Genomic DNA, 27,987 nt, shown 5'->3' with positions numbered 1-27,987 from the left:
TGAGAGTCACCTGGACATCAGAAAACAGCGAAGAAGAAACCAGCTGAAGTGAAACAGAGTGACGAGGGTTGAGAGAAGACGCGCTGGAGGAGGAGGACTGACTGCACTGACTTTATTCCTGCACAACCAAGGAAAGTTGTTTTTAATTTTTTAACTTTTAGGCGTTTTTAAACAATCGGCGGTGAAGTGAAGACACAACTCAGTGCAGGAAATTGGAAATTGGTTTTGGCACAATTTGTAAGGACAATTGTTTCAAAGTTTTTAAAATTTTATTCTCGCTGTGACTGTGAAGAAAAATCGAGTGTGTTGGATTTTTTTCCTGCATCCATCAAGTAGAATGAGGTGGACGCAGCTGCTCAGGTGAGTCTAGAGGTGAAATGAACCTGTGATGTAAAGAAATGAAACATAAATCATTGTGAATATTTTGGGAGTCTTCCTGTTGATACAGTGTTATTGTTTGGATGTTTTCAGGGTTGTGATCTGTGCTGTGATCTGTCTCCACTCTGCTGCTGCTCTGCCTGCTTCAGGTCAGTTTATCATATTAATATTCAAACATCTTTCTCATGTGTTAGCTGCTGATGAGTATTTGATTTTTTTTTTTTAAATATTTGTTTATTTTCTATATTTGCTAATAAGGAAAGTGAAGTTTGTTCAAAACAAAATTAAATGACAGAATCCATATCTGCAAAAACTCTTAATTTTAAGTCATATTCTAAATATATCAAGAATAAAACAATATCATTTAAACTTGCAGTCATGCTGGTAAACTTGCAGTTGATTTGAACATATCAGTTTTTGTGTTTGTGGTTGTGATTTTAGTTTTTTTGATGAAACAATGTGTGTGAAAATGAATTTAAAGGACCATTGTTTTAGTAAATTTGAGCTTCTTTACTACATTTTTACTGACAATCCTCAAATACGGTTTGAGATTTTCTGACATATTTTTCCACTGTTCTGGGCAGCCACTGGTTTCCATTAATTTCCATATGAAATTTTCAAAAAATGAAGAAAAAGAATACTTATACAAGTTATGACAGAAAATACTGAACACTTGATTATCACTCTGATGGATTTACACAACTCAAACAAATTTCAAGTCTGCTAATTGATTTACACACTGTAGAAATGTTGAAAAATATCAATTTCAAGATTTCAAGTGTTGATCTTTGTTTTCAGTGATCTCACTTGCTGTCTCAGTGTTCCAGACTCCATTGACTTTATGCAGATGTTAGTGGGACAACCTGCTTTCATTCAAGACAACTCCCCCCGTCCCCCCCGCCCCCCTTCTTCTTTACAGTCAGTGTGTTTGAGGATGATGTGTCCTCTGATTAGGAAAGTCTAGATAACATCTGATTGTACTGCCTTTTATTTTTCAGGCTGTGAGGGAGACGAGTGCAACAGAGGCCAGACCTCCTCTTCATCCACCTCCTCATCTTCATCACCTTCTTCTTCTTCGTCTTCTTCAGTGGTGAAATCCCCTCAGACCTCCCAGGACTTCTTAGGTCAGTTTACCCAGGTGAACTCACCAAACAGCGGGGACCGTAAACACCGTGACGCCAGCGCCGTCCTGCCCTTCATCGGCCTCACTGGCAGTGAGTTCACATTTTACTAATGTACACACAGATGGAGGCTGCAAGCCCCCCACCCACCTGAAATACCAGCTAAACCCCAGCAAAGTGAAGAATTTCCCACTTTACCCAAAACACCAACTGTATCCAGACATAATTTAAAGTTACACTGTGGAATTTCTTAAAAAGGCAAACAGTATAATAAAAACATTTTTTCGACACAGTGTCCTTAAATTTTACAAACTTCTGGCCATAAGAAGTTTGAAATTTATAAATGAGAAACTACAACAACTTAACAAATGTTTTCTTCAGAATTGATTCCTGGCAGAGAAGGAAAGATTGTTCGCAAACATCTTTAAGACCATCATGTAAAGAAACTCTTGAGAAACTGCTTTAACGAATGAAATGAAATGAAAAGTTGAATAATTAAATATAAAAAAAATCCAGATTCATAAAAGTTCTTACTGAATTTTCTGCGTGTGGGCTGGAGGATCAGCTTGGACTCATGACTTCAGTGTTTCTTAAATCCCAGCTACAGTCCTGGTTCACATCTACTGTAGAGAGTAAACAGGTCCATACATTAGTAAGAAACATGAAACTAGAATTAAAAAAATCCTCAAAATAAGCTGAATAGCTTTGGATAGATCTCTCCTGCAACAGCAGACTTTTTAACTTTATTTTAAGAAGGAAAAACACTGTTAACTGTACATTCAGGACAGGTGATGCAAGTTCTTGTACTTATTGAAAGAGTGCTCAAGTTAAATTTCAAATTGCTTATGCAGCAGAATTTGTACGTTCTACCTCTCTCGATAATTCCTGCAACATAAAGTGATCCAGATAAAATATTTAAGCACAGGAATGAAGAGAAAGACGTCCACTACAGAGGTTAAGTAGGCTGCTCATGTCACATTTATCGTAACAAAACCGCTATGATCACATTTTTAACAACACATATTAAAGTAAAAGTTCTGTCTTTTCAAAAAAAAAGACTTTCTTCAGTACAAAAATCTCTCAGACTGCTCTCTAAATAACTGCTTTAATGAGAAGTTGTGTCAGACTGAGGAACTTGCTGGAGTTTTCAGGCAGTTGTTAGTTAGCTTTAGTGTTTTTCTGCTATTTTCAGATGTTTGTTCTGACTCTCGGTGTTTGTCTGCTGATGTAAAGCAGAGGAGGACAAGAATGTGCCGTCAGATGGAGACTCTGGTTTATGTCACAGATAGATAGAGGGAGAGAGGCTCAACCTGAGGTCTGGGGGCAGTGCAGGGACTGTGACAAAAATACAATAAAAACACAAATGACAATAAATGAAAAATAAAGTAGGAGCAAATAAGAGAAATAAATGAATAAAAATACAATAAAATAAAATGAAATTGAACAAATCTAATTGTTTCATGTTTGTCTTAGTACAGTTGAGTTCTGTATATGGGGGAACTAGATTTAGACCGATTGTTGAGATGTCTTCTTGTTTTTCTTCTTAACCAGCTGCTGAGCAGAGTCGTAGCTGCTGTAAGAACGGAGGAACCTGTATTCTGGGCAGCTTCTGTGCCTGTCCGCCGTTCTTTACTGGGAGGAGCTGCGAGTACGACCAGCGCGTCAGGTAACAACAACACAACAGCACTGCTCACTGGTCTGCATTTACATTCTGCTTCTAACAGGGCTGACGGCTCCAGAGTCGCCCTTTAGTCTCAGACATTAGGCTCAAACTCCTTCATTTTAATGTGTTTGAGAGAAAAAGTCTTTTTATAGATGCTCAAATCAAAGTGAGTGTTGCTTATGTCAGACTGCATATTGAAGTACAATATGTAGTCAAACATGCAAACATGCGTAACTGCACATCTAAGAGTCTTAAACTAGCAGTTTTTTCAAGTAGTATAGTGTTTCCATAGTTTAGTAATTCCTCCTTTTTCTGTCTGTGCAGGAGCTGTGGATTGATTCCTCATGGCGAGTGGGTTCAGAAAGGCTGCTCCTACTGTCGCTGTGGTTACGGCATCCTGCACTGCTTCCCCCACGTCTTCCATAAAGATTGCGGTAAGATACACGTGCATGAAATGACAAAGTTTCACCTCTACATTTCTGAGTAGGCAGGCCTGATTTGTTGATCCGAATCATTCATCATATTTTTGATTTTTTTTTTTTTAAAGATTTAGATTGGTTTCAGTTTATTTCTATGAAAATCAGACAGACTTAAAACTTCATTCAGTATTTAGGTTTAGTAGATTTTTTTGTTATCATCATGTCGTGATGGAGTTAAGAGCTGTGATTGTGTTTTAAAACTCTCCCTGTGTTCACGAATGTGCAGAGAGTCAGAGTCTGTTCAGTCATTCCTGTGACAATCAAGTATTTCCATGTGAGTTGCTAGTTTTCCGTGCGTATTACCATGTCTGTTCACCAACTGAGGTATTATTCAGGTGAATGGACGGCAAACTTTTTTTTCAATAAGGGTGTGGACGACCCGTTGACGCCCAGCAGTCAGACCATAAGTTTAAAAACTGTCGTTCACACGTTGCATTCCTAAAACAAAACCATCAGGGTGTTCACAGTAAAGTCCTGCAGAGTGTAAATGCCCCTCTGAACGAGCACAGACCCCACCTACTCATTTACAGTTCAAGGCTTTTATTCCAAAATGCAAAACATTGTTAACTCCTGTACAAACATCACACATTAACCCGCCTAAATATGAAGATGTTTGAAAAACATCTTTCTTTCTTTCTTTCTTTCTCACCAAAATAAGAGCATTTCTAAAACAATCCTTTTGATTGGGTAAATGTTAAAGTGCCAGCTTATAGTTAAAGTTTTTTTTTTGTTTTGTTTTAATCAAAGAGGCCACATTTATTTTAAGATTTTTCATAAAGTTCCAAATACAAAAGGATCAATCATTAAGTATCAGGACTCTATGTCAATAAATGTGATTATAAGTGGGGTCAGTGCATTAATAATACAGCAAATTGCAGAGCATGTCTAACTTTTACTGCATATGTATTTTTTGTCTTAAGAAACCAGGATTTCATTCCCCCCACCGTTCTGAAACCAAAACTACACTCTTGCTAAAGAAGTATAAGTTAAGATGAAATTAGATAAACAATATTGATCCCACTCAGAGAATTTGAAGATTCACAGCAGCAAAAAGAAGTAAAGAACAAAAATAGTATAGATATCATCTGTCATCTTAAAAAGGTAGAATATTATATCCACATTGAGCATCTACAATATACAGAATGACGCACTGAATAACAAAACTATAAAAAGTAAAAAATGCTACAATGAAATAATGAAATAATTAAATACAAAAAATGTACTTGAGATCGGTGCTGAATGATGAATTCAGTCCTTCATTTATTTTCTGTTTCTTTCTCTGGTTTCCAGATGACTCCGAGGAGGTGCGTTGGTATCATTCATCAGCTGTCCGGACGGCTCAGACTGGCCGCTTCCTGTATCTAACGCTGCTTTTTGTCCTGCTCTCGTTCCTCTGATGGTTTTTAAAAATCAGCTGCTGGACAGAAACACTAGGAGAAATGGGAAACACTGAGCTTAGGATTTCTTAAGCTGCTTCTTCAGGACTAAAGATCAGTTTCCAAACCCAGCCTGAGCTTCATAAGCTTTTATAAAAATCTTTGGTTCTTTCCAAATGCCACAGCAGTGGAGGAGTCAAGAGTGAAGACATGCTGCTTACAAGTATCCCTAAAAACAGACACATCTGCATTTTAAACTCTATAGTTAGAACATGTTGTGCTTTCTGGGGACATACAGAAGGTCTTCTGCATTGACTCAGCTATTCATACTGCATCACATTTTTGACTCTACCACTTTTTAAAGGACGAGCCTATGAAAGGTTTGGGAATCCTGCTGAGGAATGAAGGCTAAATGGACTCAAACTGGACTTATGTTACATTTTCAGGCAGATTAATTTATTCAAGCAAGAAAAGCATTTCAGCCAGTGTGTTTGGACTCATTCCATTTGCTCCCAGCGCAGTTCCTCTTATTTTATGGAAGTTTCTAGATTTCTAACATTTAGGAATCAATAACTGACTGAAAGATATTTTAAAACATACAATTTTAAAGTGTCAATTTTAACGAAAACCATGGAAGGCAACAAAAACAATGATTACAACATGATATTTATCTAGTTCTCCAACTGTAGACACATATTTAAACGTGTGCATGTTCAGTCTCTTTCAAAACCTTAAAATCAACAGTTAAAGCGATTATAAATTCTTCCAAACTCTGTTATGTCCCTGCTTGTTGTTTATTTTCCTTCCAGTGGAAGGTTGTCTGTGAGTCTATGATGTCTGGAAGAAATGTGAAGCAAACTGTACATAAGAGTTTTATGGAAAATATGTTTTTTTTTTTCCTTGTAATTTTAGGATCTGCTGCATGATTTTTTTCTTTGTAAAGGAAGATGCAGAGTTTCTTGTTTTTTTTACTTTGTTTCTTCTGTCTGTTTGCACAAACTGAGCTGAGGTGACATTTTGTCCTTTAAATATAACAGGGTAAAACATGTATGCATTATGTGTTTATTAAAGATTTATTGTTGTGAGAAACAGAAATGACTTTGTCCCTTGCAAAACACACATTTACACATTTACAGTGTCATCACAAATATGACACTGAAAGTGACATGGAATTAAACTTTTGGCTGTATTTTTAACAGCCTGATAACATTTAATAGCTTACAGTTTGTTTTTTAAAAACATACTAATGTTTCAATCTAAATATTAAAATAATAAGTTTTCATTTTAAACAGAATCTTTCTTTGCTTAAAACTCTTGTCTCTCCTCTCACTCAGTTATCTGTAGGTATTTCCAGTGGGAGCTGCTCTCCCTCTGTCTCTTATCTCCAGAGTTTATTGATGAGGTTTGGATTGATTATCTGCTGCTCTCTTATCTTAGACAAACACATCAGCTGTTCTGCAGTCTGTCAGCCCACCAGCTGTTACAGCTTGCAGCTCTTAAACTGATAGGCACAATAATTATATAACTTTAAAAAGGTTAAAATAAATGATCATTGAAGGATACTTCTACTTCTATTACAACTTGGGCCTTGTGTTCATAGTTTTGTCAATTATTTCTATTGGTCATATTAATATTGTACTGTTGAATCTAAAAACGATGACATCACTACAAAGACGTCTGATGGATCAAGACACTTGGATCAGACAGGTTGAAATGATGCACAAAACTATGAAAATAATAGAACAACAAACCAGAATTGTGCTTTGATACTAAAACAGTTTAACATGTCCTTCCAGGAACCATTAAATGATTGCAGTCACAAAAATAAACACAAATCCAACCATCTCACCTCCCACATTATGGTATAGGATGTGGAAGAGGAAAAGTGGACAGATATCAGGTTTTTTGTCAAGAAGCAGGGTTTTCCTCAGTTTAATCCCACAGTTATAAGACTTCAATCTCTCCTTTGTTAGTCAGCCAATCACATGTAAAAACTTCTTTAATTCAAGTGTTCCGAATGGACGGATAACATCCATGACAAATAACTGGAAAATGTGATTTAACCTTTAAGATCTTGTCCTACAGAGAGATGTAGACATATTGTGTTTTTTCCCCCTCTGCTTCCACAGCAGATCCCCACTGAAGGATTGTACACTCTTAAACCTGAGAAAATGTGTTTTCTGCTGAAGCGTCCTTGATTGACAGTTCCTGCTCTCGTTTCCGTTTCTCCCAGCTGATGATGAAATGATTGAAACCTCTCTGCTCAGTGTGGCAACGTCTGCTGATTCCTGAATGTTCTGTTTGTCAGGTTCCTGAAGAGGAGGAGGTAAAGGGGATTGGAGAAGATTTAAGGAGCTGAAGGTGGAGTCAGAAGGAGCATCGGAAGACGAACAGAGGAGGAGCAGCAGGAGGTTTGGGAGCAGATTTGAAAGGATTAAAGAGGATGTAAATGAGAAGAAGAATGTTAAATGATTTTATCCCATGTTTTCACATCCTCCTGTGTTTTTAGGGACGTCCTCACATATGTCAGGGACTGATGAACACGTGAAACCAGAGAGAGAAAGAAGAGCTGATATCAAAACACCAAAATCCCCCCAGTGTCAGACTGTACACTTTGTCTAACAACAAGATTCAACTAGATTCAGTGCTGAGTAAAGCAAATAAAGGTGAAGAAAGAGAGAGTCAGGAGTTAATTATACCGAGGAGGAAGCTGTGTGTGTGTGTGTGTGTGTGTGTGTGTGTGTTCCTTATATCTCCAAGTTCCCAAACAACAACTTCACTTGCTGATAGCAGCAGCCAGAGGAGAACACACAGCAGATAATGACACACATGCACACGCACACACACACACACACACACACACACACACACACACACACACACACACACACACACACACACACACACACACACACACACATACATGCGTTTTGTGAGGACTCTCAATGACATAATGCATTCCCTGGTTCCTAACCATAACCTTAACCATAGCAACGTAATGCCTAATCTCAAACTGTACTTAAACAGTCTTAGCCTTCAAACTTTTGAAATAGTGAGGACTGTCCAAAATGTCCCCACAATGCAAAAATGTCCCCACTAACGTCATCTAAAACAGCAGTTTATGTACTGAACTGTCAGTCTTTCTCATGGACTGTAAAAAATATCGACGTAGCCTCTGTGACGTCACCCATTGCTTTCTGAACAGTGGTTTTGAAGCTCAAAGTGGGTGGCTCCGGTCGTCGCCATCTTGGCAGTGTCTGACTCCGCCTAACTCCTGGCTAATCCAAAATGGGCAAAGAGGTGGAGCTGAGGTGGGCCAAATGAAGCCTGGTTGATGAAATAAGCCACCCAGCGGCTCACTCAAAGCGGCCACATCCTTAATTATGCATAACTTTACAGCTTAATAAAATTTAAATGGGTGAGTTATAAAAAAATTCACCACCCGTACAGTTGTCATAAAAGGGGAAATTAGCTATAGAGACCGAAACCATTTTTTTGTAACCAGGCTGTAAACATGTTTATTTCTACTGTAAAGTTGGATATTTTAACATGGTGGTTTATTGGGATTGACTCACTTTTGGAGCCAACCTCAAGTGGCCATTTGAGGAACTGCAGTTTTTGGCACTGCCACATTGGCTTTCAGCCCCAGAGGTTGCCGCTTGGTCTTTCTCTCAACTGAACACAGCTGTTTATAGCTCTGTACTGACATCTACAGGCTGCACCCTGAAAAACCAAACTTATGGCCGTTATGAAGGCCTCTCAAAGGAACGTTTTGGTGTGTAAAAGTGTGTAAAAATTCGAAGAATGTCAGTTTTTTTTACCCTTATGAATACAATTATGTGGCATACACATAAACATTACTTAGTGAAAAGAATTGGTCTCAGATCTCAAATTATATAATCTACTAACCTAATTACAAATCACCAAGGACAGGCAGAGGACACATATTGTCCAACAAAAAGAAAAAGAGATTATAGACAGGTATGATAAATTGATAAAAAAAAAAAAAAGATACAAGCTCTGTCTCATTCCCCACACAACACAAAATAGTTGAAATTATAAATTTAATTTATTCATTGATTAAAATTGTATTTTCACCAAGAATTACATACTGTAAAAGTATGACGCAAATGCTCTGTATTTAGTCATATTTTTGGCAAGCTGTGACTTTTTCTGTTACATTCATCAAACTAAGACATTTTTTCCAGGTGTGAAAACACGTTATTACAGGAATCTAATGTAACTGACATGAACCCAGTTCACATACTGTAATGTTTCATACTCGAATCATACTCAAATCATTGATTTTTGCTAAATCAGTGGAATGATCCTTTCATAGCATTCAGTTTTATTAACCCACAAACACAGACATGTTACTGTCAGCTGTTTTAATCCCAGCACAGAGGTTTGTTCTGTGGTGCTGATCAGCTGTTTGGATGGATTTGAAAAAAAGTCATTGGGGTGTGGGTGTGTGAGTGTGAGTGTGAGTGTGTGTGTGTGTGTGTGTGTGTGTGTGTGTGTGTGTGTGTGTGTGTGTATGTGTGTGTGTGTGTGTGTGTGTGTGTGTGTGAGTGTGTGTGTGTGTGACATCATATCAGAGTTTTGTAATGCCTTCCATCTGACTCACCTGTTGAGGGATTTTGTCAGTAGCCACAAGAAGTCTTAATTAAAATGCAATTCACACACGCACACACACACACACACACACACACACACACACACACAAATACACAAAAAAAATTATTAATTTTTATTATGTTTTATTATTTTTTAAATTTTATTCTACTTTGTCTATTGTCTAAAGGTTAAAGGACTAGTCAGTGATACTATATTTGTTAACTATATATGAGTTTTTGAGAATAAAGATGTAATAAAAGTCTGAAAATATTTAATAACAGTCTGAGAATATGGAATGAAGCTTGAGACATTAACCTTCTCAATGAAAATGTAAATATAAAAAATCAGCTTAAGTATCAAATGTTATGGGGAGAGAAATGAGTGACAAACCTTTTAATACAGGAACTAACACTGTACAGAGATATTAATGTTTACTGATGCTGTTTTTTCCCACCAGTAATGTTTGTGAACACCGCATCTTCATATTTTCCCTTAAATATTGTATTGCCCTTAAATTATGAACAATACTGTGGGAACTGGAGTTTCTACAATGTCATGTAGAGTATGACGTAGCAGTGGCATTTTCGTTAAACAGCTTTGTCATTTTCAGTCATTCTAATCATAAACCGAGATCACAGCACATTTATCAATGAAAGTTTCAGTCTCTCTCTCTCTCTCTCTCTCTCTCTCTCTCTCTCTCTCTCTCTCTCTCTCTCTCTCTCGCACACACACACACACACACACACACAAACACACACATATCGTTACGGACTCTGGGAAACTGGCAGTGTAAAGACAACTAAGCTATCATTAAGATCTTGGTGCCATTTGGTTAAGCCATGTGACATCTGTGCCTTTATGTGTGTGTAATAATACTACTGTGGACAGATGACTAGAAACAGAAAAATCTAAATGTCCTCACATCTGTGACCTCAAGAGACATTCAGTAACTCAGCTCCTACTTCCTCTCTTATAATCCTTCATGTGAGTCAGGCTCCAAAAATGCTGAATCCCACATTTCCCATAATGCATCTCAATAACTTCTTTTGTTAGATATCCCCTACCTGGTAAACTCCACACCTCCAGTCTTTAACAGGCTTTTTGTTATAAATGCATACTCTCCATGCCCAAGATGAGGTAACCCAGATGACATCACTATGACATCGTCAGGGTTACTTTGGAAAGCTCACTTCAGGACCACACATGACATTAGACAACAGTTTTTACAGGATGTGTCGTACACCTCATGATGAGTAACCTAATCTTAAAGTGTACATTAGGGGAGTGTCCCTTTACAAATTACAGCATAAAAGCCTGGCCACACCTGACCCACCTGCAGGGTCAAATAAATCTGCACTAATTTTTCATGCCAAATTCAACTTTGGTGAACCTCGAGCTGCGAATCTGTGCCATTGACCAAAAGCAAAGTGTCTTGATAGATCTTTTGAGGGAACACAGAGCTGGGGCCTCATTCATAAAACAATGCATGGGATCCACATAAAAGCCGAAAATAATCAGATTTATAAAACTGTACACCTGCAAGCAATGTTCCCTTTATAAATCAGTCAACCTGGAAATGTGTGCACATGGATTAGCCTCAGATTCCGCCCCCTACACCATAAATGGTCAGTGCAAAGCCCCTCATGAATATTGATGCATATGTAAATGAGCCTGTTAATCAATTGTTCTTTATGGTGAATCATGGCAACATACGAGCAGAAGACCAAGAAAAAGAATTTCCCTGAGACAGAAATTGAGGTGTGTCAGAGGAGGGAGACACTGACATGGCTGAGACCTCAGACAAACCTGGTAAAGAACTGTTTTATCTTTAATTGCTTGTCTGTTGATATAGATTATACATACAAGAAACATGTGAAAAAGCACAGTGGGCTTAAGTTATTTAGTTTTTTTCCCTTAGTTCTTCTTCCAGAGTCGATGAGAGTGGTAGGTAATGAGGAGGTGCCTGGCAAGGGGGATGTAGCTGTACAGCGTCCAGCCATCCCCAGCACCATTTCCAGTGTGTCTCATGTGCATGGCCCCACTGGCAGTGGCCGGGTCCTGACGGACACAAAGAGACACCATCAGTGCAATTAATATCTTAGCAGACAAACTGAAACAGTTAAGAGTTGTGATGTGTGAAATTTGATTGTAAGTTGATTGCCTTCCTTTCGGAGGAAATGCTGGGGGAAGGGAGGCCAGGAGGGAGAGGAAGGCCAATCCTCTCTGCTATATTATGCAAAACAGCACACGTCCTGATAATCTGGCAGACTGTTTTTGGGTGGTATAAAAGTCTGCCACCTGAGGCATCTAAACACCACCATCGGCATTTGTGTAGGCCGATGGTGCGCTCCACAACTGAGCGTGCATGAGTGTGGGCATCATTTTAGCGCAATGGTTGAGGAGACAGCACCTGAGGGGGTAGCCACTGTCACCTGAAAGTTATAGGTGGGAGTAATTATACATCAGGTTTATATATAATGTGTGGTGGTGGTTTATATATACAGGTTTGAATGGTTAGAATTTCTACAATGAGATGATTATTAATTTACCAAGAAGCCAGCCATCCCTTCCCTACACTGTTCCCTACACTGCTATGTGTCTGAATAAAAGAGATGTGTTGAGCCAGGCCATGGTGCCACTACATTTGTCAAGACCAAGTTAGAGTCACATATAACTTGGACATTAATTAAATGAAAAGATGGAGCCCTTATTGCAACGAAAGTGCAGTCAATTGCATCAATTACATCTGGGACACCAGACATTGCTGCAAATCGCCTTTTGATGTTTGCAGAGGAAAGGTGATGTATCAACTACTCATTTTAATAATCCCATCCAAAACGACAGGCATTATGGAACTAATTGATGGCTGCGATATCCCACACTTAGGATACAATTTAGCAAAATTATATTATTCTCAAAAGGGGCTTTAGACAGAAAAATAAACATTATACAGGGCCCTGTTTTCATGGAGGCGTAACAACCAGCAGAGGCAACACTCCAACTGTTGGTATTTTCCTGACCTTGAAACTCTCTTTGCCTGTCTGTGTGGTATTTTGGTGACCAGCGCAGAGCCACACTGCACAGGTGGGAGTAGAGGCGCAAACAGGTGGGAGGTTCATTCAAATGAAGCAGCATAAAGACAGTTGTTGTATTTTGGTTGAAATTTGGTCCCAGACATTGCACTAGAACCAGTTAATTCATTTAAACTCTCTTCAACCAAAATCAGCAGAGAAAATAACATTTAATGTGGTTAAAGCAGAAAGTCAGTCAATCAGTCTGCATAATCTGCAAGTGATTCTTACAGTATCTGTTGTCCACAGCTGCTTTATAGCCCACTGTATGAAAACCTTCAGTTCATTAAGTCCCTACAGCATCTTTGGCTTCACCAAATTTATTTGTGGTTTATTTCTATCTTTATCATAGGAACTACTTGGTGAAAAAATCAACACCATCTGTCTTTGGTTGCAAATTTGTGGTGATGAGTGTTGTCATGGTCGTATGTCGCGGCGCTCTGAACTAGTGCTGGCATCAAATGAATGATGGAATTCAAAGTGTTGATTCATTTGTGGGTTCGATACGTATCAGGTCTGTACTGGTACTGCCTCAGGGAAGTATCCATACACTTGCACTCTAAAGTCCAACACTAATAAAAGCCCTCACTTTCTCCCATGCACTTTGTTTTATGTGCCACCTGACAAGCTCCCAGTGATAAAAATAGAATCATTACAACCTTATCTGTGTTAAAAACTTAATTGAGTGCTGTGTGACAAACATTTAGCTGCTTTAAGCAGTGCAAGTGGTGACTGATTGACACATTTGTCCCTTAGGGATTCTCTCATACAGACTTGCTGCCCCTGACACGTCCCGTACATGCTGATCTGCTGCCCGTATGCCAAAGAATACCAAACACCGCCTGGGGCTTGAGGGCTCACCAGATTCGTTCATGTACCCGAATCAGACGCAGTTTCCATTACTTTGCTATCAGCATCACCGATTCCTCCTGTCCTGTACAAGTGCACACATTCTCCCATCAAATTGATTTTGTAAATCTCACCTTTTCTGTGGGAAGTGACATCCACCTCTTTCAAGCCACATTTTGTTGCATTTTATGCAACGGTTATAAATGAGGCCCCTGGAGAGTCCAAAATAGAGGAAGTCATTGTAGCTTATCAGCTGTGTTGCACCATTCACCTTTATTTAACCTCCTCTGTTGGAGTAAAAACTGAGAAAAGAGTAATGGTTTGCAGAGAAGTCTTTTGAATAAACTGTGTTAAAGTTACTACAAGGAACTTTTAACTGGTTATGAAACAGTCTCATGATGCCTCTGATGCCTCTATATGACCTACATAAGCAAACGAGACCATCAGCGAGAAGACTAGAAGGCTATTTCTACATAAAATGCCTGCCACCGGGTCAGATTCCCTCCAAAATCAGATGAAAGAATTTACGACACACAGACCAGAAGAGCATATGTTTACATTACATGCAGCATTGCAGCATGAACACCAAGACGTTACTGGGACGAGGGGAGGATATTCTCTTCATTTGATAACTTTAAAAGTAATGTTAGACTTGTTGTCAGATTCCTGACTCATTTTTAAAAAGAAGAGAGAAAGAGAAAGAGAGAGAGATGAGAGAGAGAGAGATGAGCTAACTGACCATTAGCAAACTTGTTAGCTTAGTGAGCTTTATTTTCCATCTTCAGTAACTGTTTGTTGAACAAAATGGTGTACAATGGAGAACAAAAGGGGGAAGTAAACAGAACAGTAGAGAAAAATAGTAAATAAGCTCTGGGAGCTAGTGTGACAACTAACACAAGTTGGTGGTTAGCTTGTCAGTTACAGCAGTCCACCAACTAGCCCTGCAAGAAGTCACTACGTCAACCACGTCACTACATCAACCACATCACTACGTCAACCACATATTTTGTGTGGACGAGCAAATGTCACTTTGTGGTGTGACCTTCACATAATGAAAAAACATCTCTGGAGGGACAAGTCAGGAATGAATCTGAGGTGGGTCATGAAATCCTGATGGTTAATGATTCTGTGTGACGCTTGATCTGATCTGATCCGAACAAACCAACAATTAACCCTCCAAAACCTGACAAGTTAGAGAGGAAAGGAGACAACAGAGGAGAGCAGGAGAGAAGAACAAGAAGAGAAAGAAAACATGCAAAGGCAGAACAAAGCCAGAGTTACACTTGTGTGTCAAAGAGTGACACACACACTTAAGTGAACAGAAGAAGGAAGAACAGAAAAGAAAAGAAGGGGAGAAAAGTCATGAGAAAAAAAGTGGAGATATGGGAAAAATATAGCACTGAATGAAAAAAGAAAATAGAGAACATTCCAGGGAAGGAAACAAATGATAAAAAAAGAGGGCAGAAAAGAGGTGAAAGAAAGAAAGAGAATGAAAGAAGAGTGAGAGATAGGAGGAGAAAGTAGAAGAGAAGAAAGGAGGACAGAAAAAGGAAAAAAATGAGGGGAGAGGAGAGAGCAATAGAGAGATGATTAAACAGAAAGGTGGAGAGGAGGGGAGGAGTTAAAAGAGGAGATAAAAGGAGTAGAAGAGAGAGAAGAGGACAGGAGACAGACAGAGATGTAAAAAAGAAAGGAGGAGGGTGAGAAGAGAAAAGAAGAAGGAAGAATAATAAGGAACCATTGAGAAGAGAAATATAGCAGGAGGCTGAGAGAAGAAGAAGAGAATAGAGAAAAGAAAAAAGAAACAAAGGAAAACTGCAACTTAAAAACAGCAGTAAGTAACCAAACCAGATTCAGTTCATCAGGATTTGCGAGAAAATTAATGCAACTTTCGAACACACTAAAACAGCCGTGGTGGATGGAGACGGAGAATGGACTCAAGATCAGATGTAACAATGTTCCAGACATACAAACCTTCATGTGAACCATGTGTTGTCAGGTGATGAACGCAGCTCGGATTCATGACAAACAGAAACTGAAGTCGTTCTGGGAGCAGAAGATCATTCAGCACGGCGAGCAGATGGATGAGGAAGACAGCCGCATGAGGAGCAGCGCTCTGGCACGGTCAGCAGCAACATTATTAACAGGAGGTCACACTCCACCATACATCTGTCATTTTAGTATCAAATACTCAGCCCTGTACTGGAAGATATCTGTTACAGGTTTGTGAGTCTTGTTTGTTTACAAGCTAAATTTGTGAGTTTGAGTTTTTAGACATTTTCACTTAATCACTTCATGTATCTTGGAGGATAAGATAGCAATCGGATATCGAAGAATCTAAGTGAGACAGACTGATATCTGATACATTCTGGCCAGACGTTGGAAAATGATATCTGTCTCTTCAAGGAGCACATGTACTGTTTAATCCTCCCTAGTGAACCATACGTCAGTGAGCGGTCTGTGGAAATAACTACTTACAGGGTCTGTCCCCTGTGATAATGGAGCTAATGTTGTCCTCCCTGTCTTATTACAGTGACGGGTAAAATGGGTTCTATTAAGGGGAGCTATTTCAACATGTACATATCATACAGAAGGCACACCAAGCTGCTGTAGCATTTATCTAATCCCTGATAAATTCAGTCAATGAGTAACCTCTGCGACTGAGAGAGAAGCAGTTAGAAGAGTTAGAACATGTAAGGACAATAAAACTTATGTCTTGTCCTTTGTTCACAAATATGATTCATCCATGTATAAGTTTAGTTAGTGTATTAGTTTATGTATGTTAGCTTTAAAGTTAAACTGTTAGTGTTGTAACCATTGACTGTATGTAAAGATGGACGTAGCAGGGTGTGACGTCAGCCGTTAGTTTGCATTGGAGCCAGTTTGAAGCCCAGAGTTGCAGTTTATGTTCAGCGCCATCTTGTCCATTTGGGGCCAGGACCACTTCCAAATAAGGTGCACAAGGTGTTGCCTTTCACGCTCTGGAAACACGCCCCACAGCACACTTGTGCTAACGTTAGCTACTTTGTGACTGTCAAATCACAGCTGTCAATCAGCAGATATCAAAGTTACTATAAGTCTTCAAATCTATTAACAGAGCAATAATTTCCAAAATGACCACCAGCACATTTAATAGAGGGCCTGAATTTAGAGATTGAGATCATGATGACTCATTAAAAAAGATGATTGAGTATTTCTTGAGAGAAATTGAGGCTTTTTGAATGGGAGTCAGAGCATCTAGGGGCCGTTGGTGTTAGTGGAACTTTAAGGTACTTTCCCAGATAGCAAAATTGCTGTGGCCCAGATCCGGCCCACACCACACTTTCGGCACTTTCATCTGGCCCATATACATATTTGCTATTTTACATGTGAGCCATTTCAGGCTCACATCCATTTTGTCTGGGCCAGAAGAAGGCCAGCAGTGAGGATAATTGCCTAAAGTGGCCCACTTCCGTTTGCTATCTGCGTCTACATTGGCTTCAGCCTCAAACTGCGGTAGTTCCTGCTTGGTTGTGACTAAACTGCAAGTACAGAAGCTATTCTTCTTCTGGGGTTTTTGACAATTACCAAACAACTTCAGGAAAATTACCACCACCGTCTTGGATTGGATTAGGGCTGACCCTGATTTTCATGTAGCCTGGGAAAACCAAGAGAGATCACATCTGTGATTTGACTACCGTAGACGCATCGATCTAGCCAAGTATAAACAAAAGTGTTTTAAATCATATCTGGATTGTATCCAGATACAAGACACTCAAAATGACAAGTGTAAATAGGTACTGAGTTACATATTACTGTTGTTTCAACAGCCATTTGATATTTTCATGAAGGACACAACACGTCCTCCAACCTGAACAACAAAACAGGTCATTTGTGTTACCTTCCTAAATGACCTTTATGAATGTTTTCTGACCTGGAGACCTCACCAACAGGGTGGTGAAAGTTTGGTCAAGTGTAGGGTCTTGGGAAATATTCGAGAAAGATGGTAGTCATGTTTAAAAGAAACCAAAGTTCGATGTTGGTGAGAGATAGGAGACAAATGATGGTCTCTGGTCTTATAGTCAGACACGTAAGACGCCCAAACATCCACACAAACCTCCTTACTAGGTGGCTTGTACATCTGTCTACACTCTGACAGATAGAATCTCATATATTTTGTATCATGTTGTTCCAGCTCTGCTTTGAAGCTATGATGTTTACACTGAGTGAAATGTTCAAACTATAGACTGTATATTAATATGGACGACGCATCGCCACTTCCTACCGCTATGCAAAAGTGAAGCCAAAATATCTCCTTTCCAGGAGCTGCCATCTTGCTTGTGTGATGTCACTTGGAACCAGAGTCTGTGCAGTAGAGTCGGGCGGTGGGATGACGACCCGTGGAACACGCCCCCCTCAGCCGTCCCACTGCCTGACGGAGGTTTGAGAGTGGCTGTCACTGCTGTCAATCATGACGTCAGACCCCCTGTCTATATCGTCAAATAACTACTTAAAAACAAACTTATAAGAAAAATGAGCACTTGGATAAACATCAGCATGATAAGAACTATCTGAAATGACAGAAAAATTTATTTGACGTGTACTTTGATTTTTTAGTTTTGCTCATGTCCCATCCGCTAACATGGAGGGGACCCAACATACAGTATTTGGTGTCTTTGGAAACTTTTGATCTCTATCAGAATTTGAAATCAAGTTCTATGGGTTTGGACAAAGTTTATTGCGCTGGATAAACTGCAGGTTCCAGCAGGGTCAGAGGGGAAAAGAAGAGCATTGAAAGAGCTTTAAAAATAAACTTTATTACTGTCCTTAGCTTTCTTCTCTCTCTCTGCTTCATAACTTGATTAGTTTAGATAATGCTTCAGTCATGTTTACAGCTCGTCTCTGTCATCACATAGTAGCCTGAGAATGTTGATTAGAGGCTGCACAGCTATATGTTTGAATCCAGGAGATCAGAATGAATATCTGAGGACAGATGAGCAGAATGCTGCAGATTAACTGACACATGACGGAGCGTGCTGATAGACGAACACTCACTAACACAGACACAACAATATTAATCCTGTCACAGCTAACACAGCACCCCCCCCCACACACACACACACACACACTGCTCCTCTTTTTCCGTAACACAATTATCCTTGACAGCAATGACTGCAGATCAGGTTTCACTGGATGTCTGCACGATTAATTTAAACCTAGGAGTTATGGTGTCAGGGTAAATACCGGCCTCTGATGCTCTGACAAAACCTCTGCTGATGTCTACCTCAGTAACAATGAATGCATCCTACACACATCCAAATAGAAATGACTTCATCTTCTTTAAACTCACTTTTGAAATATTCTTCCTTTTAAAAGTTTCATACTAAAATAGGTTTTTGTCAGCCGCAGGCTCTATAAAGAAAGTGCTGTGGCTTGAAAGATGCCTAGACATCTCAAAACTGGCGTAACTTTTGGTTGAAAAGTGAAAATTTTTTAGGTTACATACATTGTTTCATGTAAAAAAAGTAAAAAGTCCTAACTACACAATGAAATAGAGCTCAAATTCTGTTATAATCTAGGGGTCTAAAACATACTTTAACCCAGAGGACCACACCAGTATTTCAGATATTTTTTCCTACAATTTAAAGTAGTCTTTAGTTGCCTTCTATTTCAGTACAAGGGGAAAATTTATTAGCAGACTCCGGTTTGGGTTGTGTGAACAATCACAGTGAACATATAAAGTTTGCATTCATTTTCGTCAAAGTTTCATGGCTCCTGGGATGTTGGTCTGTCTGGTCCACCACACAATTATTGCATGAATCGCCATGAAATGTGTGACATATTCCCCAGAGGATGAGTCCTGCTGACTTTAGTGACCCCTTAACTTTCTATACAGGTCAAATTTAGCTATGACCAAATACCTGCAATAGTAATGACATCAACCCAAGCTGTACTTTATGTTTAGTGCTTACTTAGCAAACATTAGTATGAAACTAACATGCTCACAATGACAATGCCAACACTTTTTTAGTTTAGTGTGATTAGCCTCTTAATGTAGTGCTACTTAGCAAATGTTAGGGTTAGGGTTAGAAGGGTTAGTCCACACCAACATGTGTGAACCTCTCCACACCAATGTGCTTTTGTTTTTTTTTAAACATAGGGCTATTTTCAATCTGAACACCCACTAACTTCTTTTTTCTCCTCTCCTCTTCATCCTCTTCCTCCTCTCTCTCTCCCCTACTCTTTCGCTCTCTCCTTCTCCCTCCAGGCTTAGGGAGCAGTGGTTGGTCAGGTTGGATCATAGGAATCAACACCAGCAGAGTTTCTTCGAGGAGAGAATCAGACGAGCTCAGAAAGCTCAGCAGAACCTCAGAAAGCTCGACTCCCCCTGAAACCAGCAGATCTAACTCCTCCACCAATCAGCTCGCAGGTGGAGCGGCTGTTCGGTGGCAGCACTGTAGAGTCAAAAAATGAAGGAAAGAAACTGAAACCATTATATTATTCATAATTAAATAATTCCAATAAAACTCATTTGTCATAAATAGCAAACATATGAAAAAAGATGTGTGAGAGGAAAGAGAGATTTATTTGCAGTCAAGCTTATACAAAAATGTAGTTGCATTACAACTTAGACATTTTATACTTTACACTTTAATTAATAAACACGTGGATTCAGTTTTATAGCTTATATGTCTTTTTCTAACTTGTATTTGTACTTCTAATTATTCTGCTGTATTGCACACTATACTTTTTAGCACAGCCTCAAGATTTTGCCTCCAGCATTTCACTGCATATAGTGAATGAGCATGTGATAAATAAAACCTTCAAATCTTGAAAAATTCTGAACCTATCCTTTACAGTAAGAAATATTTCTTTCTAATCTCTTACTTCTTACTAAGTGTGGAGACTTTTACTAAGGTCTTCTCTTGGAAGGAAAGGCCTTGGGGGTGTTTTTTTTGTATTGGTTTGGAGAGTCACTGTTTGCAGGAATCTTGAATCCAGCATATTTATTGGTGTATTTGGAGGAACAGTGTTTGCTGCAGGGATGTGACCGTCTGTTCCTGATGAGAACTGCCCACACACCAAATATATCTGCAAGGCAAAGATCCAAACCGGAAACATGTCCTACCAGCCAGCCATGCTTCACACACACACATACACACACACACACACACACACACACACACACACACACACACACACACACACACACACACGCACACACGTTTTCTACCAGTTCTGAACAGATGCTGATTTATCAGTGAGAGTCATCAGTTATTTTATTTAAGATCAGTCACAACAACTCAAAGTGTCACCGTCAGGAGGCAATCCAACAACTTATTTCACATACTGTGATTGTATTTATTTATTGAAAGAACAATCTCAAAGGACTAGAAACTATATTTAATCAAGTTCATCCGAACACTGCAACTCCCCGATCCTGACCTGTGCTGATAAAGAGACATGTAAGCTATGATTTACACATTAGAGATGGAGAGCTGTTTAAAACAAACACTTAAATCTCTGATGGATTTAATTTATTTAAATTAATAAATAAATTGCCATAATTGATCTGGATATGAATGTGGTGCTGATACTGATGCAGTAAAATGTCTTTTTATCCAAGATACATACTGTATTTAAACATCCAGGTGGGATATGAACCGGTTACTACTCTGTTAGAGTGTCAGCTGAGCTGTCAGGTCTCTTTGAACTACATCAGCTCTCACTCTGAAAATAATTAGATCTTGAGTCCAGAATCATGAGAATAAACATCAAGTCTGACATTATGCATTACTACTTACATGAGTTTAGTTGTCAAGTGAACAGTTTTGTCAGTTTAAACACGTTTCAGACTTAAAACACAGAATCTCAAGAGTTTGAAGTTGCAGCTTGTATAGACCTGCTCTCTACAGATTTATGAAAGTGAATTTTCTGTACTAAAATAAAAATCATCTAGAAATAACCCAAAATGTGTAGGTGAGAAGAAGGTGTGGTTTCATGCAAATAAAGGAGACGCTATCACAAAAAACACATATGCACACACACACTTACAAATTGTGTTAAAAGTGAACAGTACAGTTAAAAATGCATGCAGGGAAAGATGATAGGATGGTGTCAGTGGTAACACTCAACATAAACAGAGAAGTGGGTCATTGTTTAAATGAAGTTGAAAGGTCAAAAATATCAACTAATAAAGCTTTGGGAGAGCATTTTACTTGCTGTTTGTGATGTTTTCAAATTGGCAGCTAAGGTCTGAAGGTATTTTGACTGTAGTTCACTGATGCCTGTATTTTATAATTCCCTTTTAGTACAACACAGTACATCTACTTGTAACTGCCAAAACAGTGCACGGCCAACAGTAGTGCCTGGTGTGCAGTATGGAATGAAGACACATTGGTCTGCAAAATGAGGCTGCAGTTCTTCTTTTGACCACCAGAGAGGAGCAACACACAGTGAAATACCCAATCATCAACACCCTCTTATTATTACATAGCCAAAAGTATGTGGACAACCCTGTGGTCTGGGGCTGTTTTTCACGATTTCAGTGAAGGTTAATCTTAAGTGATAGTGTGCTTCCAACTTTGTGGTAAGACGTTGTGTTTAGCCCTTCACTATTTCAACATGAAAATGCCCCTGTATGCAAAGCCAGCTCCATAGCGAAATGGTTTCCCAGATTGGTGTGGCTCAACCCCGTCCCGCATCTTATCACCCAACATCAGTGTTGGACCTCACTTATGCTCTTGTGACTGAATGGGAGCAAATCCCTGCAGCCAGGTTCCACTATCTATTGAAAAGGCTGACCTGGAGAAGAACCTGAGTCACAGCTACTGCTGATAAAAAAAAACACATAGAGGAGACTAACAACTAGAACTGTTCTGTGATTAGAAATAATGATGGTGACAGAGGTGATGATGATGATGATGATGTTTTTGTCCTGCTGGTGGTGATGCCTGAAGGCACGTCTGTCGGTCCATCTTTGTAGAGATAAGGCCTATCTGTAAAACTACAGGCTATTTTAAATGAAATCTGTTGTGGATAATCATGGTCATCAGAGGATGAATCCCTAATAATTTTGGTGACCTTCTGGCCTTTCCTTTAGCACCATTCACACGTGTCTCATTTGTTTTGTTTGACCATTGTTAGTTTTTCAGGTTTTTCATGTCTCACTTTTATGGCAGTAATTAATAGCCATGTAGGCTTGATTGCTTGTCTTGGTATCCCAGATGTTCACATCTGACCAGGTCAATTTGAGCAATGAGATTTTTGATCTGGGTTTATGAATATTGGGTACTTGTATTTTCAATCTGAATCTGTGAATCCTAAAATATAGACGCCAATTTATACCCAGTATTAACATGTGATCTGTATCTGGATACATCATCTGTATAATGACATCCGATGTCTTTGCATTTACATCTGGTATTAAAATGTGTTCTTGTTTTCTCAATTGTGCCAAATAACGTATCCAGATAGAGATCACATTTTATTACCAGGTGTAAATGGAGTAATATATATACTGTGTATAATGGAAAATTTTGTAATTCAACAACCTGAAATTGGCTACTGAAAGCTTCAAAAAGGAGAATTCAGACCACATAAATTAAAAAGTAAAAAAGTAAAATCTTTCAGTGGTATTTAAAGGGACATTCCAGTTTATTTCTACATGATGTATTTCCCATAAATGTGTCTCTATGGGTCATGCTAACCTTGTACTCACCAGCTCCGTTATAGAGATTCAGGAAAACGAGGACTCGCTCAAAATTATGTAAATCAGGGCAAGCTGTGCAAACCTCCTTCATCTTTCCAAATAAACATGGTTTTAAATGAATAATTTCAACCGTTTGTCTCTGAGTCTGAACGAAAGTGGAGACACTGTAGAGAATAAAATGATTAAATATAAATGAATAAATACTTTGTAGATTGGTCTCCCTCAGTTCTTTCAGTCAACCCAGTCAAGATATTTGATTTTTCAAGCAAATTCCTCTGGGAGTCAAAATGAACTCCACCCAACTCTATATCTTCTGTTTTCATTGTAACCTTTTCCTGTTACTTTCTATGTCTTTCTTACAAACTCAAATAAACAAGTTGGCATTTACTGTGTATATATTGTACAAGAACATCATCTTAGTACTGGTACCGATTGACGGAGAGTTCTTTCCAGGACATATCTCAGAAAGTTTGTTAGCAATTACAGGACCTGTCAAACAAACTGCTATAGTTTTTTTTTCTTTTGCTTCTTTCTCATTTCCTTCCTCTTCTTCTGTTAGTGTAAAATGTCTGTTAGTTTGCTTAACACAATTGTGCTGCCATTTTGGTGACTGTCTAAAAATTTATAAATCCTGGATTTTGCTTTTTTTCACCATTCTTCACACCAAAATTTCTACATGCATAATGTAACATGCAGATTGACATTTGGTGACAGTTACAGACCACAAAGAGACAAATACTTTTCATTCTGTCTTTGTTCATTTGCTTTTCTAACTAAAATGTAATAAACTTCTTGCAAATGATTTGAAAAATTGTTCCATTTGTGAGCCAAAATCATTATCAGATGAATATATATGAGTTATACCACTGCTAAAGAAACAAATTCTCCAGATAGTGTTCTGGATTCTGCATTTACACTATTTTCTGTAGTTGACTGAGATCATACTGACCCGTTAGCTTCAGGGATTTTTGGGGTTACTGGGGTCAAAACACCTGGGAGTGTTACCTTTTATTTTTTATTTATTTGTTTTTTTACACCTCTGCCTCTCTGCCCTTTTTTCTCACTGGGAAATCTTTCTAAAAATAACGACAAACATTTTTGTAAGTTTTTAAAGGCAAAGAGCCAAAGAGTCACACATAAATAAAAGGTGAGAAGTTTACTCACCTTATTAATGTTTGTCTGATCTTTGTTGTATTATAATCCTCTTCGATGTGTCTTCCTAACATGCTCCATGTTAGATCATTAAAGTTATCTCTAGAAGAAGACAAACAACATCAAACAGAACATCAGAGTTGGATAGTAGGAGGCAAGAAAGAGTGTTGGTCAGCAGGGGGCAGCAGTGAGCTGTCTGTCCAGATGAGTCCTCTGTATTAAGATTCAGAAAGGGCTGAGACATGAGTGGCTCGCTCTTCCACATTATCTGCTGTAATCTGTACTAGTGCTGAGTTTAACAGACAGACTCCCCTCCATGATGGCTCTGTTTGCTCTGTGATTTTCAGGACTGAAGCTCTCAGCAGCTCATTACGGAGCCTGTTCAGACACTAAAGCTCTCACGCAGTAAAGCTCATTTTGTTTAAGTGCTCAGTGGTGATCCAAAATCCCCAAATATGTCCCCAGCACACTGTTGGTATTTATAAAAAGAATCTAGAAACTACAAAGCATTCACAGTCAGAAAGTTTCTGTGATCTTTACTCCGTGCCATGACACAGTGACGGCAAAAACAACAAAGAAAGACAACGGTAAAGAGACAAAGACCAACAAAAGCTACAAGAGATGATGGCACAGAGACAATGATATATACAAAGACAAAGAAACAGCAAATACAACAAGGGCAGAGACAAAGAAACAAAAAGAAAATAATACAGACAATAAAGAAATAAAGTATAACTGACAGTAAAGAAAAAAATTCAAAACGGAAGCTTGTTTGAACTTGTTTGAAGGTTTTAAATTTATGTAAATTTAAATTTATAAACTTACTTTTTCATATACTTGCCAGTCTGTTGTTTATATTCCCTCTCATTGTTTATTTGATCTTGTTAAAGATAGCTTTCACTTGATGATATGTGAGCAGTGTCCACCTAAAAGTCAAATGAAGCTCAGTTCTCTGGGAGCTAACAGGAGCTCTGATTGGCCAGCTGTTGTGCTGGCAGCAAGCTAGTCAATCAGAGCCCCGGCTTTTTATAAATTGATCAATTATTAATTGATTATAAACAGTGAATGGCTAAACTCTCATGACCCCTCCAGTATTCTTAGAAGCGTCAACATGTCCTTTGTCGAGGCAGCTGGTGTGCCAACACAGAGGACTCTGGCAAAAAAAGTGCAGGTTCATCCAGCAAAAAAGTTGAACCAGCTCAACTTTTGCCAAACCTGACATCACAGTGGCCAATCACAATAAACAAGGAATTTATTTTATAATTTATTATAAGAATAGCTTTAAAACCTGCTTTATAAATCGCATTGTTTGTGTTTTGGCATCTGATAAGCTCTCACATTCACTGATCTATTACTTAAACTGGACTTCCTGGATCATATTTCATATTTCACCAGTACCTCAAGAAACACAACCCCAGCAATGCAACTCCATGAGTTGTTTTCACATTTTCAATCTGAATGCTTGCTTCAGACCATGGCCCTATTTTAATGATCTAAAGCACATGGTCTGACGTGCACGGCGCAAGTGCATTTAGGGTGTGTCCAAATCCACTTTTGCTATTTTAACGGTGGAAAAATGGTCGATGCACCAGGCACATGGTTCAAAGGGGTTGTCCATAGTCTCCTAATTAATCATGGGTATGTTTTCGGCATAACATGCAATAAACCAATCAGAGTGTCATCTCCCATGCCCTTTAAGGGCCAGGTGCCCTTGTACCTTGGCGGATTGCTATTATGATGGCGCATTTGCCAGAAGGGATGCTTCTCTGCAGAGGAAATGGATCTGCTTGTGTGCAAAGTGAAAGTAGACGATCCATAACGAGCACACTGGCCCCTGCTGCTCCTGAACCCTCCTGTGGTCAGCCACAGACCACCAGTTTAAGATCCTTTTCATTAATTTGTTGCAAATGTATTTTCGTTTGGTTTTTGAAAAGGTTTATTTTTTAATTACAGCTCTGGCTTCTTTAAAATCGTTTTGTTCAGTAACGGAGTAACAGGTCAAATCAGTTGGGTTTTAATTGCTGAAAGCATGGAAACCTGATCACTGTAATCTCCAAAATGTTAAAGAATATTTGTTAAATATTGTTCAAAAATTAAATCATTAAATTTAATCATGTAAAGAATCATCAACACAGTTGTCAGGACTTGATCAGCTCTCCAAGGTGCTGATCCTGCTGCTGGCAGCAGCTAGAAGCTGTGCAGATTTATTTCCTTCTTTAGTTTAATCATTGTTTTCATCCCCTTTTATTTCCTCATGTGTTCCTCATGTGCTCATGTATTGATGCAGCAGGAAAGTCGATCTGTGTCTGATCCGTTGTTGTCTGTCTGTTTAAATACCTCCGTGTATTGCCACGATTTGGTCAAATAATTTTTAAATAAGTTTTATCCGTAATTACTGCGATTAGTTAATTCCGATAAATATTATGCCTAACCATGATGACATATATTTTTTAAAATATGCTGATATACACAATAATATTCTTTCACATTGTAATCCTTTTATTTGTAATCTTTTGCATGATTGTGCACTGCTGCGCGTCCTGTGTGTGTAACAAGCAGAGTTACGCAGATTGTGCACCCGTGCAATGTTCTGTCACAAGAAGGTGTGCTTCTTGTAGGAATACATCTAGTTTAAAAGTTTGGAGATGTGTAAATACCCTGTTCTGCTTGATTGTATTATTAAGCACTTTAAAGTTCCAGGTAATGAAATTAGTGGAGAAGGTCTTAGTCTTAGAGGTCAAATTATTAGGAGTAGCCATAACCAGTCAGTTGGTGGAAATAAGTCACATAAAAGAGCGTGAGTGCTAAGTAAGGTTTAATTGATATCAACAAAAGCCATGCGTTCCACACAAACCGTGTAAATCTGGCCTTTCAAGTCAGTAGACAGAGAGTCAATCATTTTATGCAGTTCATGTGATTTTGAGTCTACTTTTTTGTCCATGGTGTCTATTCTTGTCAGTGCTGTCTGTTCCAAGTTGATTATTGCTGCCATTAGCTTAGCTACCTCCATGGCACCGAAACCTGTTTCTAGGAATGTCTCCTCAGGTCAGCGTGTTGCTTTGCAGGCTGCTTTCGAGGTGTTGTTTCTTTGGCATTATTGCTCAAGACATTAACAAATAGTTAATACACAAATATTGAATAAACTAAATCAAAAGAAGTACTCAAAAAAATACCATCATTGTCTAACATATGAAGTGAACAACATGACGTGGTGTTAAGAAAGGCTCTGTTCCAAGGCTGGATTTTTGGTTATTCAAAATCGAATTTACATTTTTTAACAACGAAAATGTAATTTCTTACTTTTGGAACAGAACCCAGAGGTTCCACTTTCGCTTTGGCTCTCTAGAGGGAAACATATACGGGAACTTTGTACATTCAAATACATGTCAAATTAAAGTACAGTGCACTGTTTAGCAATTTTCTCTCTGAAATATACCATGTGCACCTACCTCGAGAATAAAGACAGGCTGTGTTGTACCCCCCATGTTTTAAAGTGTGTTTGTAGTCATTTTAACCCATGGCTAATTTAGTTTCACCACGTCAGTTAACTGCTAATAGAGCCTGAAGCAACAGTACTGTTGCTATGGTTC

General features: G+C 38.7%; 2 protein-coding genes across 2 annotated transcripts; both read left to right on the top strand.

Moving 5' to 3' along the window:
- tdgf1 (teratocarcinoma-derived growth factor 1) lies at positions 1-6,248 on the top strand. Its single transcript, XM_042395337.1, has 6 exons — positions 1-360; positions 472-527; positions 1,377-1,592; positions 3,051-3,165; positions 3,487-3,596; positions 4,932-6,248. Exons 1-6 carry the CDS (start codon positions 338-340, stop codon positions 5,036-5,038), a joined length of 627 nt encoding a protein of 208 aa, XP_042251271.1. The 5' UTR covers positions 1-337; the 3' UTR covers positions 5,039-6,248.
- Positions 6,249-15,354: 9,106 nt separating this feature from the next.
- Positions 15,355-20,333, top strand: LOC121886083 (protein FAM240B-like). The gene is made up of 3 exons (XM_042395999.1): positions 15,355-15,388; positions 15,554-15,678; positions 19,802-20,333. The coding sequence occupies exons 2-3, from the start codon at positions 15,557-15,559 to the stop codon at positions 19,923-19,925; spliced, it is 246 nt and encodes an 81-aa protein (XP_042251933.1). The 5' UTR covers positions 15,355-15,388; positions 15,554-15,556; the 3' UTR covers positions 19,926-20,333.
- The last annotated feature ends 7,654 nt before the right edge of the window (positions 20,334-27,987 follow it).

Source organism: Thunnus maccoyii, chromosome 19 (assembly GCF_910596095.1).
Source record: "Thunnus maccoyii chromosome 19, fThuMac1.1, whole genome shotgun sequence".
NCBI lineage: Eukaryota > Metazoa > Chordata > Actinopteri > Scombriformes > Scombridae > Thunnus > Thunnus maccoyii.
This window is presented reverse-complemented; position numbering and strand designations above follow the sequence as displayed.